The sequence below is a fragment of the Gymnoscopelus braueri genome (assembly GCF_963280865.1).
Source record: "Gymnoscopelus braueri genome assembly, chromosome: 1".
Taxonomy (NCBI): domain Eukaryota; kingdom Metazoa; phylum Chordata; class Actinopteri; order Myctophiformes; family Myctophidae; genus Gymnoscopelus; species Gymnoscopelus braueri.
Window position 1 is genome coordinate 43,945,319 of NC_137603.1, and position 16,259 is coordinate 43,961,577.

Here is a 16,259-nt window from a genome sequence, read left to right on the forward strand (position 1 = left end):
ATTGAAAGGTTAAATTTCAATAATGACTACATCCCCATACATCATCCCGCTTATTACACGGCTACTTAATACATAAATAAATAAATTTACTCAAAAGTAACAACAAAACGTACTTCCTTGCTTACGGCAATGAAAGTATTCCATAAGTATTGGGCTGGGCGGACAAGTTCGCCTCGGAAAACAAATGAGAGTATTCCATAAGGTAATGGGAAGACACACTCACCCCCATTCTATATACCGCTGGATTTGCCTGTAATACCGCTGTATTTGCCCCGGGGCGACTGTGTTTTGGGGCGAGTGTTTTGGTATTCCCCCGTTGTTGCGCCACGATAAACAAGGAAGTGTAGAGGATCAAATAGAATGTCTTTTCGGTCATTGCATCGTCTATTTCTCACTTCAAATGTTTTCAAAAACATTCTTGAGAGCAACGTTTAGTTGTAAATTACATTGTTTGTTTGTTTACATGGCTGTCATGTTGGATAAAGCATAAAACCAAGCAGCGCAGGTTGATATGAGCAGGTGTTCTGAGTCTCTGATTACACAGCGGTCTTATTGAGCTCATCGGTCATTATCCAGAAATAATGACCGATGATTGACCAATCAGAATCGAGCATTCAACCAAGCCGTGTAATAAACTGAGATAATGAATGTAAAACATTTCTCTTTGTAAAAGGCGACGTCTCGGACCCCTATTAGAAAATATGTTGTGCCTGGGACCCCCAAAAGCAAAGATTTGTGTTTAAAATGTTCAAGATTTTTGAAAAATAGCTACAAGCTCATAGCAGCACTTGGTGCCGCGCTTAAATGAGCTTGTATATCTGTTATCTTTGAATAGCTAACGTATAAAAGGTTAAAATGATTGTGATGCTATGTTAGCTACTTTTACTGGGGACCCCCCTAGCTGGAACCCCCCCCCCCCATACCCCTCTTTGAGAACCAATGCTTTTACTGTTGTCGTCATAGCTTGTCAAAAGAAGCTTTGTAGAAGTTGTGACGAGGGAATGTGACGGAAGGCCGGTTGTCATTGTAAATCGCTCACATTAATCACAGCTCCTGCAGGAACTTCAGAAGGCTCTGCTATCCGTCATTGTGTCCAGGGTTGTTTTTTTGGGGGTTGTGTGTGTGTGTCAGAGTCTCAGTCTTTTGTGTCTTTTGTGTCTTCTCTGCGGACTGCTCTGTGTCCTGCCTCTTCTATACGTCCCACATTTCAAATCTCTTGATTTGTTCCTTAATCCCTCCTCTTAACCACCTCTCTCCTCCTCCTCCATCAGCTCTCTATCTATCTCTCTATCGACCAGTTAACTGACTGGTTTACTTATACTATAAAATATGTTCTCCTTGTATCTCTTCCTCCTTTGCCCTCGTCCCTCTCACCTTGCTTGGCTCTGTGTTCAGACCACATCACTGAATGTTGATCGACAGCTCATTATCTGTCTGCTTATTGCCCCCGTTCATAGACTGACAGACAGACTGACAGACAGACAGTCACACAGACAGACAGAGGTAACACTTTGACCCAAACCCATGTCTCTTAATTGTATCCTCCTTTCCTTCACTTGCATCTTTTCCTTGCATCTCAGTTCCTCTCACTGAGGATGCATAGACCAACACAGGAACTGCAAATTTCACGCCCACTCTTGATACAGCGCCTCCAGTCGAGGTCCGTTAGAACGATGTACTGCAGCTGCCAATGCATTCCCTATGAGAGGATATAAGAGTTAGCCTACTTGTAAAATTATCCTACATTAACTGGAGATGATATTGATTTAAATAAAAATATGTTTCCAAATGTATGCAGTGTCTTTGTCAACATATCTTCTTGTTTTCTTAATAGTTGATGTGTTTCACATTTATTTTGCCACTTTTATGTGTTACCCATAATGTTAACACAGCAGAGGGTAGACGGCAGACAGACACAGTAGTCGCATTTCAGTGACATCACTGTCTTTACGAGCGCCGAGCGTCCACTCTGAAGTGGGGAATTCTCATCCCAATCCCGACTGACTTTGTTCATATTTCTATATTTTGAACATCTCATAGGCTTATATTAATTTTCTACCCACCACGGAGCTCCGACGGTACATGACAAATTAAAACGTGTGGGTTTACCGTTGTTGTATTAACTTGCCTGAATCGAACTGAAATGAAAGTTGGGGAAATAACCCAACTAAATGGAGGAGTGACATATCCCGACATTTTCAACTACTTAGTGAATACTCCAGGTTAGTATTAATATACAAATAGTCTTGTGAGATGCTGTTCGGATAATTAATAAATAGCCTATAAAAATGATACATGAGAGACACAAACGTATCTGGGTATTGAAAACCTCATGGGATGCGTCCGTGACGTATATACCATGCGACCACTTAAACCTTAGATTTCAGATGCTAGAACTTTGATACACTGATGGAGAATATTATAGTATATTGTGGGTTGTATATTGAGATGGCAGGTATGTCACATTAAAAAGGACAAATCAAACAAATGGGACACTTTATTAGAACACAAAAAAAATCGCTACAGCCTCAGTAGTTAACCAGTGAAATTACAGTATTTTACAATGCCTCTCATAGAGATTGCATTGAGAGCTGCAGTTCATCGTTCTAAAGGACCTCGAGTAGCGGCGCTGTGTCAAAAGTGGGCGTGAATTTGTAGGCGCCCGTGTCAGCCCGTGTGTGTCTATGGTCAAAACCATGCGAGGAGAGAAGAGGCCAAGGAGTATATCGAACAAGGAGAGGTCACACAGATTTATTGCGGTCTTTGTAACTAATCAGTTCGGGAAAGTGAAAGTAGACATCACACACTTTCTGATCTCTTCTTTTTCGATCATTTTATTGCTGTATCTAAAGAGCACAGTTGACTGGGTACTGTCTTCATCCATAATACAGACTACAGAGTAAGAAACTTACTTTGTGCTCTTTTAAATACTTAAATAAAATGATATAGTGTGCACTGTGCACATTATCACATAAAATAGTGTTTATTCATACTCGCCTAATTCACCTGTGTTGCAAGTTTGTGGATCTGCTACTTTTGATTCTTTTCTGTGACTCTGTAGTATGATCAAGTAGGGTGTTAATTTACCACAATTTGACACAAAAAGTTAGAATATGGAGATAAGAGGTTTCTCCCCGACAGCAACGACATGCTGTCGGGGAGACTTGAATATAGCCCTTGAATGAGTGCGAGTGAAAATTAAAGGATACCACGGGTGTTTTTTTTTTCCACATCAATGCAATCCATCATCATCTAGCAAGAATTGTCAATTTACAAGCTCATAATTTGTTGCGTCGATCCCTCTAGTGTTGTGGGTTTGGAGAAGTTAGACCGGTATTGAGGGCACTGTCCCTTGACTATCTTAAATACCAATCCTATTGATATTTGCTTAATCCGGTCTTCTACCCTGGGCCATCCCAAACTAGCAAAGTGTGTTGGAATTAGGTGGGTCATTGGCTTAAGGTAGTATCAGTTTGTTTTGAGAGGTAGTAACATTGATATGTTGGGGAACCAAGAGCCGCAAGCATAATCAAAATGGCATTGAATGAGGGCTCCAGCTAGACTCTAGCTGGAGCGACGCTCCAGCTAGAGTCTCTAGAGACTCTAGCTGCTAGAGTCTTGAGAGCACTTTTGTTGACAAAAGAGGAAATTATGCACACAAATCTTGTTCTTTGATTGACTTTCTTGATCACTTTTAATGCCATTTGTTTTTCACCTGTCAGTTTGTTGTAAAGAACACAGGCCAAATAGGTAACCTCTTGTTTGCTTGAGATTACTATATCGTCAACTCTGACAAAGAAAATGGCAGATCCTCAAGCTCAGTTGTCAGCTTGTAGATCGGCTTTCTCAGTCGCCATGACTGACTTCAGCCATTTGGATTCCATGGGATCCAGCATGTTTTTCCTCTAACTCTTGGCTTTCTCTAAAGGATGATTTATAATTAGTTGTGTGCATCAAAAATAGACTATCTACACTACAAGCCCACAACGCGTTCCTATGCAATGCATTGTGATCTTGTAGATCCAAATAAGCAACAAGTCGAGCCTTCCAGTAATGATGAATATTAAAGCTCTATTATGAAATGTCTTTAGTGAATACATTTTTATTTTGTCCAATCTGTATGGTAGAGTATGTTAATACAACTTGTACAATTGGGCTGGTAGCTGCCCTGCGCTTTTGAGACCTTTAGATCCTGTGTCTAAGTTTGACACGACCTTTGAGATGATCCATTTGACACAAAGTTTGACCTGATGGTCAAAATTCAATTTCTCCCCTGAGCAAGCAGGCAGGCTCTATTAGCTCATTGGTAAAAATGTCAGCAGCTGCGCAGGAGACCTTGGTTCAACTCCGGGGTAGAACAGGAAAGTTACATGGTGCAGCTTTAAGATATTATTATTTGAATTCAAATTGAGTATTTGAATTGGTCAAACCCGCAGTAGATTACATGTTCAGAAGCATCTTTCATACTCTTCCAAACTCCAATGGTCTTATATATTTCATAAAAGCAAAGGTTAAAGCCTCAATAGCAGAAACATAGGTTTTGAACGATAATACCAAAACACCATAATTTTGTATGTGGAACAGCAGAAACGGCTTTACAACAATCAAAAATCATAATTTTACATATTGTTCTAATTGCTTATTTTGGTGTAGATGGAAAAACGACTTCGGAAGGATAGTCCCAGAGGACCCCAGTCAATGAAGTGTATATACTGTAGGGTTTCAGTGGTTGAGCTTAAGACTTTGTACAAATGGGTTATACAATTATTTCAAGCTGTATTTCTTCACATTTTGTGAACTCGTCAAGGTAGTATATTTATATACTGTAAATATAGTGTACAACTACCATAATCATCCATGGTGAGATCATAGCTTAAGCAAAAATAGTGCAAGAAAAGGGTTCTAAGCATCTGCTGTGTTGTGCAACAGACTGCATACAGTACACTTGAGGTGTGTGTGTGTGTGTGTGTGTGTGTGTGTGTGTGTGTGTGTGTGTGTGTGTGTGTGTGTGTGTGTGTGTGTGTGTGTGTGTGTGTGTGTGTGTGTGTGTGTGTGTGTGTGTGTGTGTGTGTGTGTGTGTGTGTGTGTGTGTGTGTGTGTGTGTGTGTGTGTGTGTGTGTGTGTGTGTGTGTGTGTGTGTGTGTGTGTGTGTGTATAGCCTTGCTTAGTATTTCAGTTGCAATGTGCGTTTTCCTTCTTTTTTTTTTAGATGGGAGAATGGATGGGGCAGTGAAGCATGGAGCCACCACAGATGATTCCTTCATTAAGGTAATAACTATGGTCATGTTTCTGTTGCTATTCTTACAGCTTTGAGTGAAATTACTTATTGCAAGGACTTATAAAGCCAAATGCAGCCCTGTTCTCTGAAGATGAAAATCAGAACTACAGTAATAGTCACTTTATTGGCACAGTTTTGTTTGCATGAAGAATGTGACTTGATGGGTTACCAACTTGAACTAGGGTAGACCAGGGGTTCCAAAACGCACTCGTGTGACAGCAAACCCGTGTTCTGCGAGATCAGCCTTGGGATTTTGACAACCATACCTTATTGCAATATATAAAGCTATACAACGTTATGAATTCAAATGTACTTGTGTGCCCTCTTTTCCTAATTCTGTACCTCTACAGACAAACGTAGAACCACTTTTAAACCTGTTGTCCCTATATTGGGCATGTCATTGTAGGTTACATTTTATTTACTCTTTTATTATTATTTTTATTTTCACTAGTACTGAAAATGGCAGATATTATTATGATTAAAATATATGACTGTATTAAATGGGGCATATGATGTTAAACTTTGGCATTGGTAAATAAAAGTTTGCAGAGTTAAGAAATGTGTTCTAGAGGCTATTTTGCACACTTATGAATACAGGTGTGCCTTGAATTCTTTTACATGTCCATTGGTGTGCCTTGGGCACAAAAAGGACCACAGTGATCTTGCCAAACTGTGCATAACCGTTTTCCTTTTCTTCCCCTCCAGGATGCTGCTGCTGTGTGTCGCGAATTTATGGAACGGGAGAAGGGCGAAGTCCGTTTCTCTGCGGTGGCACTCTGCCACAGTTAGACATCCCCAACAGGTAGAATACTTAACCACGATAGAAACCAAATTACTGTTGAGAGCTCACACACAGACATCCCCAGGCATTGCAGAATGTCCTGTACACACATACTACATCTGCAGACACTTTGCACTATATACTGTAGCACACATTGTTACACAGAGCACACCCACAACTTGCCAACAAAGCGTTATTTGCTTGCGTGTGTGTCTGTGACATCTATTGATTGATTGATTGAAATTTTTATTAGGCAAAAGAATGTAAAACAACACAGTTACATTTATAATGCTTTTGTCTAAAAGGTCCGGCCAAAAAAGTCCTTGCGGACTTGTTTCCGTTGGGGTCCTTGAGTTGATTTCATAGACATATATAGTAGCAACCAAACAGTTCAAAAATCAACATGAAAATACAGATAATACAGAAAAAATACCACTATGTACAAAAAAAGCATTTAAAAAATATATGTACAAAAAAAAGGGGGGGGGGGGGGAAGCATGGAAAAATAAAAATTATATACAAAAAAAGCATGAGGAAATACAAAATATGTACAAAAAGAGGAGGGGGGGGGTCGTCTGTCTACAGGGAAACTGGTACTAGCTCCTCTTTCGGCCTCCAGAAAGATGGGTTTTTAGGGCTGTTTTGAATGAGCCCAGGGAACTGCATTTTTTCTACACATGCTCAGTGAGTCCTCTTTTCGATGCATGTTCGATACAAGCTCGCCCAAGCCCTTAATGTGATACTTAGCACTGAAATTTTGTTATATTAATATTTCTACTGTTTTCTGAACTTTTATTGAGATCAGACAAACATCACTGCCTGTGAACATGTGTGAATTTGTCTGTTGTGCCTTTTCTGTGTATGTTAATACTACTTAGTTTGTGCATTTGGAATAGTTTTCGTAGTTTGAGAATCTGGATTTAGAGGAGTGCCTTCAGTGGCAACTGATGATTGAAAATGGATGAGAAGAATGGGTTTTATTGGTAGAGGCCCTTGTTCAGTGAGAGGGAAGAGACTTGCCTGTGTCTTTTTTAAATGCCAGTCGCTGCTGTGTGAAGTCATGCATCTCAAAAAAGACAGAGGTAGTCTTCATAAGATGGAAAGTTCTGAATTCAGATGCTTGTGGGCACCTTAACATGATACTGCCGGTGTTACAATCCTTTGCCTTTCCCCATGTTGTGTTTTTTGAAAGAATGTTTAATTTGTAATGACTCTTGTTAATTTGCACTTTTTATTTGGGTGAGGTTTCAGTCCATGTTCTAGAAACTGTAAAGCTGTCATTTACACTGTTGGTGGGCAAAGGTCTAGAAGCCTGTTAAAAAAAAGAAGTGTCCATTTGAAAGAATTGTAGTTTTTGGGGGGATGACACTAGCCTGGTATCCAGCCTGTTTCGCTACGTTCGGCGGACTTTTTTTTCTCTCTTCGCTTCTCAGTCTGGAAAGCACCCTATTGACTCATTTTGCAGAACTACACTGGAACTACATATGTTACGTTAGGCAACGTCGTTGCTGATTGGATGTTGTTCAAACGAATGACGAATCACAACGATCACACTGTTTTTTTTTGTCCCGCCCCGCACCACAGACCAATCAGAAACCACGGTTCGATTCCAGCCGTATGCCATGTCCCGCCTCCCTTGGAGATGGGGTGCTTTCCAGACTGAGAAGCGAAGAGAGAAAAAAACAGTCCACCGAACGTAGCGAAGCAGGCTGGATCCCAGGCTAGGATGACACTAGGCTTTGTTCCAAACCTTTTGTCTTTTTGGAAGCTTCCCAATCTGTTCTATTGACACTGCAGCTGTGTTCCAGTCAATAAAAAGCAACCTTTAACCTGACCCACCTGTCCCAAGTTTTTGTTCTGTCTGTTAAGTGAGAAAATATGTCTGCTTCCTTGTCACAGCTAATCAATGGCCTGTATGTTTTGAAGTGTGTCAAAGTATCAGTAGGCAGTGAGCAGGATAAAAACTAAGCAATCGAACTCAAACCCCTTATCAAGGAGCCTCCAGGCTTGACTGAATCCTTAGTTTGACTTGGGAGGTTTTGAAGCTGCGGCGCTTCAGCACCATGGACAGCGGCTGATCCAGAGCTCAAAGCAGCACTGGATGTGACAACACAATACAATGTCCAATAGACTTACATGTTAGTTTACAGCTGTATTTTTTAAGGCAAAGTAAAAAAATTGCCCTTAGCCACAAACGGACACTCTGTGTTTTAATTTTCATATGTCATTTTGTGTGTTAAATCACTGAACCGCACCGGCTCAGTCTTGGTCATCTGCATTTGTGCCCTTCTTCAGTATTCCTGTGATACCCACCCTGCAAAATGACACCATTTTCCTTTTATTCTTGACTTTCCCGGTTCTGTGTAATGACACTATTCGGTTTAAGATGTTTTATGGGGTTAAATCGTTTTTTTTACTGGCACTCCTTAAAATGTTTATTTCCTCCACCATGTCTTAGCTTGTTTAGTTTTCATCTCTGTGTTCCACAGAGGTCAAATACACAACTCACACTCACTACCCAAGTGTAATTTATCTTTAATAGCACATCAACGGCCTCAAACTCACTTAAGCCAAACATGGTTAAGGAAAGTAAGGTTGAGTCATATCAGCGACCTGGTTTTGAACAAACCGCCTCCAAAGCAGCACTTGTCGACTCAAAATAAAAAATGTGTGTGTCGATATGCCCAAATGTGATGACTGACATCAGTTCTCTATAAATGAAAAAAGTATTCGAAAAAACACGACCCCCTCGCGTATTAGGATGGCAGGGTGAGTCACCAGAACCAAGGACGGGTGTTTTTGATGAATCTAACATGTTAGAAATGGAGTTTGAAGCTATAATGGGTTTGTATAGGAAGGGGGCGTGTCTGATAAAATGCATATTGAATATCTAAATACTGAATCAAGCAACTTAAAAACGGTCTGGGGGGCTCACAAAAGCCTGAGTAGACGATAAAATGACCCAAGTTTTTTTTTGTGAAATATCCCTTTAAACCGAATATTTAAGAACATAACTTCTAATGGCAGCTCAGGCGTTCAGTTTGGCATTTTTATTATTTTATATATTTGACACATTTGGCACCTAAATACAAACACATGCACACATTTAGCAAATTGCCTGAGACGAGGGAAAGAGACACTAGACAGATGCACAGGAAGGAACACACTTTTCTACAATTCAGTCATAAGTCTACAATCATCACAAGTCACAACTAGAAAGAGTCAGACCAACAATTCTTATGGTTCAAACTGATAGATTTATTATATTAATGATATTTACATAATTCATAGATATTTACATGGATATATACAAACATATTCACACACACACACACACACACACACACACACACCTTAATCCCTGGCTCCTAAACATACTGTACATACACAACAGTCAACAGCATTACTGAATCCCTTGCAAGGAAAGCCCGTAGACATGACTGGCATATCCTGCACAACACCACCACAACAGTGTTTCCTCTAGATAGGCTCAAGTCCCGCCACCCGTACAGCAAGGCGGTACAAGAGCTGCTCAGGTCCATCCCTGAGGACCTGTCTACAGAGGCATGGCTGGCGGCAGCCTGGAAGCAGGAGTGGGAGTTGGCCGGGCCCACATGCATCCACCGTTACATCCAGGACCCGGGAGGCGGCATTAAAGGAGAGGAACTGCCACGCCGGCAATGGACCCTGCTGAACCGCCTGCGAACCGGGGTCGGATGCTTCAAAACATCCATGAGGAAGTGGGGCCTGGCGGACGGAGCAGCATGCAAGTGTGGGGAGCCGGAGCAGACCGCTGAGCACATAATCACAGTCTGTCCCCTGTATAAACCACCCTCGGAGGCCGGCCTCTTCGATGTGGGACCTGAGACGAGGGCGTGGCTGTACACTACTGAACTGGAAATCTGATGATGACACACGAAAGAAGAAGAAGAAGCATTACTGAATAGTACGTTAGTGTCAAAGACTGTTAGCTGAATTCTAGAATGAAAAAAAAGGAAAGAAGAAAGCAATAATAATAACTAATATGCATATATACATATACACACACATGTAAATACCTATATACGCACAGACAAAAAATAAATAAATAATAAAACTGTTAGAGATTATTGATTTATATACATGCCTTTTGTTATTGTTCATTTATGAACACTCAGAGTGATAGAAGTCCACTGACTAGTCGTTGACTAAGTTAAGCCAAGCAGAACGCTCTCTGTGTCAACAAACTATAATAGGACACTGACACAATAGATAGAATACCTGGAGCTAAATAGACTCATTACAACATAATGCCATAAGACCTACGGCAGCAATGACACAATCATGCAGAAGAAACTGACCACAGCAGGGGAGCAGCCAAGCTCTTCACTATGGAGGACTGCAGCTCGGAGAGTTCAGTGACATTCAGCAGCTTGCTCTCAGAAAACTTTGTCTTGACAGCCTAGTGGAGAGGGAAAACTAGCATTAGTATTAATCTATTTAAACATCCCCATCTCACTCCATTATATTATACTACATTATACTAACCCTAACCCTAGTGGAGAGGGAACATTTATATTAGTACTTCACTATTCATCTATGCAAACATCCCTATTATTCCTTTATTATAGTATACTCCATTATACTATACTACAATTTACAATTAAGGCATTTAGCAGACGCTCTTTATCCAGAGCAACTTACAGTAAGCATTAGCAATTAAGCCAGGTAAACACACTGTACAACACATCACATGCAGAGAGACAGTGTAGTGTCTTAGTAATCTAGGATCATAGGAAAACTAAGAAATTAGCATCAGTCTAAATAATATAGTATCAAAACGTAAATAATCTGTACATTGAAACTATAGGATGCCAGATAAACACATGAACATAGCATCTGTCTAAATAACATGCTAACCTATATTTATCCTAACGCCAACCCTAGTGGAGAGGGAATCTTAGCATTAGTATTCATCTATTCAAACATCCACATCTTACTCCATCAACTTCCAAATGCCTTTGTTTGCCAACTCACCTGGAACTTTGTTTTCCCCTCATTGACAGCAACGACATTCTTTGCCATGTGCTGCATTATGGGCTTCAGGTGAGCCTCGTCATACCTGGTATAATGCTGCTCTGTAGGAGTCTGCAACACATGAAAAACAATCGTTAGGATCATCATATGTGGTGCAATACTGCTCTGTAGGGGGAAAAAACTAGAATCAAAGACAAAATGTCAAGCTAGTCATTTGTACTAATAAGCCAACATATACATTGATTCTATTGAACTCACCCATGGCAGGCCACCCTGCAGCAGCTGAGAGAGGCACAGTGAAGCAGCAGCAATCTCAGAGGGCCGGTAGTGAACCATGTCGTAGTCAAGGAGTGTCAACTCCATGAGATACATGGCCAGCATGTGTCTCTCCACAGTACACTAGAACAAACAAACAACACTATTAAAAAGCACGCTTGCATAATAAATTCAAAATACCCTTCTACATGCTTTATTTTAACCACCATTTGACCAGTCACCACCTATGTTCATTTAGACTATGTTCACACCGTCAGGCCAAATCTGATAATTGTCCTAACCAGATTGGAAATCAGAGTTGTTTTATCAAGTCTGAACAGCATAAAACCTCATGGAAATCTAATTTTCTAAATGTGTGTTTCAGTCTGAACACTGAAACTGTGAACGATCATGGCGCTTGTGGGAAATAGACGATCCACAAGCTTACATGTCAAATTGTGACATGTAGATCTGCTATTTTCAACACAAATCCAAACTAACCACTTGCAAATAACAGTGTTGACAGTCAGTCCTAAAGATCAGATTTGGCCTGCAGTCTGGACAAAGTCTTGGTGCAGAGGGTCAAGTCTGATCACTACACCTTGTATGTTAGTGAACCATGTGAACAGTGACTCACGCTTGCAGCCTTGGATGCTCTCCTGAGGAAGTGCAGGGGCAGCGGGAACCCCAGCTCATAGTTGAGGTACCTCAGCATTACACGCTCCATCTGTTTAATCTGAGTGGTTGTGAAGGCGTTGTCTGTGATGTCGGCAAAGTCCTGGATCCCTGGGGCACCTATTTGTCTCATCTCCTCGTACTTTGAGGCCACTAGCATGGCAGTGACACCAACAAGCTGGAGCTTCTTTGGTGAAACTGACCGAACCTGTAATACATCACAACAGCTCATTAAAAAAAGAAAAGGAAAAGAAAATAAAGAAAGACAAGAGCAGATCAAATGGCAAACTAATTTGTAAGTTGCCCTTACTTGCAGAAAACGATCCAAGATGGCAACTGTGAGATAGAGTGTCTCCTGCCGCAGCGGGAAACTTAAATGAACCTGGATCAGCCAGTCGATTAGCGTAGCTCGCATGTGTGCCGTTATGTCGTAGCCCTTCAAGAACCCGGGTCGCACAGCCTGCTTTACCTGTACAAACAAAAGACTTCATTACATTGCTGCAATTCGCCAGGTCACATCTAAGCCTGTCACAATTATTACATCATGTTTACATGGCCTAAAAGCCAAATAGAAATTACATTTTTATGTTCCAATGTTCAATTGAAAAACACGATTAAATCGTTAATCGCAATTATTTGTATGACAATGAATCGTCAAGTAAAAAGTGATGATTGTATGACAACCCTAGTCACATCATGTAGTAAAGAAAACATGCCTCTGGCATCACATACCTCTAGATCCATTAGATGTGCATATATGTCTTTGACATATTCAGAACATAGGTGGGACATCTGTGAGTCTCCTGCATCAATGTCCTCTACTGTGAGGAGCGGGTCAGGGAAGGCCTCCTTCATGGAAACATCTGCAGCTTGTTCTGGACCAGTGGAGGGAGACACTTGAGGAGGTGCCTGAACTCTGGCAACTCCAGTTCTCTGAGAAGGAGAAAAGAATAAAAAATGTATTCAAAACACATTCTTCTTTGAAGTTAAACTGTAGGTAATGTGTTTCTTGTACATAGTTTAAATCACTGGTTCTGAACATCGGGTCCAGAGACCACCAGGGGTCCAAATGGACCCTTACAGGTCTGTAACTCTGAGTGTATATCGTCACTGTCGGGTAGAAACATTGCATGTCCATAACTGTTACTTTTGAGGAAATGGAAAAAAGAAACAATTCCAATGGCTCCAATCTAGTTATTATTTAGTCACAAGCTCTTGTTAATACCTGTCATTGGTTCAATATTTATAAAACCCCACACACACTTAACCCATTTAGACTTGGAAAGCCTATACATTGTTATACCTTTCAATCTGGGAAAGCATCTGTCATTTTAGATGTTTCCATGTACTGTATAGCAACTGACAAAATGATTTTAGTTTTCGTTTTTTTTTAAATAAAGAAGAGTTTTTTTTTCAGAAGGTTAGCATTTAGAGGCCGTTTATAAAATAAATCTGCCTCAGGGCTAAATAGGTTTGGCCATCTTCAAAAACGCGTTGTGACTAGTCGAGTAACTACTTTTGCATGATACGACAACGTAGAGCATTCATTCATTTATATAAAAACATAAAGTTGAAATATGGAGATAGAATGTTTCCACCCGACAGCGATGATATGCAATGCTACAGTGCAGACTAGCAAAAACTTACTCTGGATTCCAGGATGGACGCTCTCCACACCTTCCTGTCCCCCATCAGGAGCTCTGCAGTGTTGTTAGCTCTGCTGTCACGCTGCAGTGTGTCTACATAGGTGGTGCGCCTCTCTCCCCTCCTAGCTGTGCCTTGTGTACATTTGTTGGCCATCAGTTTTAGGTGCCTGCCACAGTGCCCAGCCACCGTTCTCTCCCTGACCTTGTCTGCGACTCTTGGGAGGCCTCTGCAGAGGTCCACATTTCTGATGTGGTCCACGTTCACCCATGGTACATCAGGGATCCTCTGTAGGATTCTTGTGTAGACACCATCATCCAGGGCCTTGTCCTGTTGTACCGTCTTGAACTGAGAGTGTACAAAGGGAACCTTACATTAGAGGTATACAAATTAAATGTAAACAACGTAATTGTTTAAATTAACAGTCAGTTTAAATTAACAAAAGGATTTCAGTGTAGGGATCTGAAAAAAAGTATCAAATTGGGGACTGTGAAATTGTAAAGGTTGAGAATAAAGGGTTTAAATATTACCTTGGTGTTAGAAGCCTTGTTGGCAAAGTTGGAAAGGTCTCCAAGAGCAGCTCTCTTTGGAGCACTGTTGGTCTTCCCCATGTATGCAGGGTTCTGCACGTTCATCCACTGTTGAAACTAACATTCAAAAACAGAAACAAAAACAGTTACAAAGAGCAACGTTAAAAATGCACTTGAGGTTTAAAAGATTCACCAAAAAACAATACTGGATCAAATACAACATAAATTAAGCCACATATTAACACCCAAAAGACTCAATCTCAATTCATGTCGCTTGCCGAGCAGAACAGACATTAAAGGGACTACACCATGAATTTAAAAAAATAATAATAATATTTAATATCATATTGTTTATGTCCCTCAAACGTTTTTCAAAAGGTTTGAGCCTAAATCAAGCCTCAGATATACTCATTCCAACTAACTTCTCTCTGGCTTATAAAGCACTTTCACCTGCAATACCACATTGTCCTGTTTGGCACGGGGCGCTAGAGCCAGTTTGTATGCATGTTATCTCCTGGTTCTGTGTGGAAAAAGTAAAAAAAAAAAAAAAAAAATTAAAAGAAAACTTTTTTTTTTTTTTTTTTGGTTGGTTGGAACTGAAAAACGGGAGGAATTGTTCCCTGACGTGCCGTGGGCACAGGGACCAAATCAGTTTGGCCTGTTTTTAGACCAAAACCCCAGATTTGCTGTGAAAGCCTGAGTGTTCAAACTGGGGTATTTTTGAGAGACCAAAAACACACAAAAAAGAAGAAAAAGTAAAAATTCGTGGTGTAGTCCCTTTAAAAACAACGTGTTTAGTTAAAAAGCAACGTTCAAACTGCACTTTACGTTTAGAAGGTTCAAAACACACTTCACCAACGTTCACAACATTCAAAATTCACTCAACAACCAACGTTTAAAAGCCGTTAAACCAGCAAACATCACGCTGACAAGTTAACGCGTCCGTTATAAGCTTGGAAGATCAGTTCGGCGAGCGACACCAACACCATAACGTCAACGTTTAGCCTAACGGGAGAATAACAAGCTTAACTCTAGTTTTTTTTTCATAATTATTTTACTCCACCGAAGATAAGATCAAACCGTTCAATTCTGAATTTAGTTAAAAAGCAACGATCAAATCAAACTATACTTTACGTTGAGAAGGTTCAAAACACACTTCACCAACGTTCAAAACATTCAAAATTCTCTCAACAACCAACGTTTTAAAGCCGTTGAACCAGCAAACATGAGCAAACAGCAACCAAAACAGCACAGACACAACCAAATAACGTCAAATAAGCCAGAAACACCACAAAACAAAAGACTGAAACTCAATGCACGTCGCTTGTCGACCAGCAGAGAACAGAACTTCAAGCTGACAAAGCGTCGGTTATAAGCTTGGAAGATCAGTTCGTCGAGCGACACCAACACCATAACGTTAACGTTTAGCCTAATAAAGGGAGAATAACAAGCTTAACTCTAGGTATTACTATTTTTCATAATTACTGTACTCACCATAATGCTAAACTCCACCGAAGATACGATAAAACCGTTCAATTCTGAAAGCAACTGTCAATAAACAGTGATGTCTGTAGTCTAGTCTTCAGTTATCTACCGCAGGCAGTAGTGAGTCAGAAGTCCTCTGTTGTTGAAGCATCAAACACTGACTGAAGCACTCTCTCAGCTGCTACCTAGCTCAACGTCCACAGACAGCACGTGACTCCTCTGATTGGCCGGCTGCCCGCCGAATGCACGCCGCTCATTGGTTGAAGGGATGCACATTGCGTCATTCGAAGGTGCGTGCCTTTGCGTGTGGGAAAATAGCCGATCTACAAGCTCACAAAGCGCCATGTCAGAGTCACGTCGTGTGCTTGTAGATCAGCTACTTTCCCGCACACAGCGAAATCGTGGCATTTTAGAGGTTTTAACTTTATTTAACAGAAGTTATACACACATTACAGTAGGTTTAAACTTCAAAAATAAAATACAAAAGAATGTATGTTATATTACATTTACCTATATATTTTATTTGCGTACAAACGAGTTTTTGTCAACTTTATGATTAAGAAATATATAATTAAAAATATAAATGATATAATGA

The 16,259-nt window shown here is 40.5% G+C and overlaps 1 protein-coding gene across 1 annotated transcript; it reads right to left on the reverse strand.

Moving 5' to 3' along the window:
- Positions 1-8,114: 8,114 nt before the first annotated feature.
- On the reverse strand, positions 8,115-15,940 carry LOC308088754 (G2/mitotic-specific cyclin-B2-like; the record flags this gene model as incomplete). The annotated part of the gene is made up of 11 exons (XM_080433321.1): positions 8,115-8,156; positions 9,690-9,852; positions 10,400-10,500; positions 11,076-11,186; positions 11,334-11,474; positions 11,968-12,213; positions 12,316-12,474; positions 12,738-12,938; positions 13,854-13,997; positions 14,180-14,296; positions 15,860-15,940. 11 exons carry the CDS (start codon positions 15,938-15,940, stop codon positions 8,115-8,117), a joined length of 1,506 nt encoding a protein of 501 aa, XP_080289447.1.
- Positions 15,941-16,259: the final 319 nt, after the last annotated feature.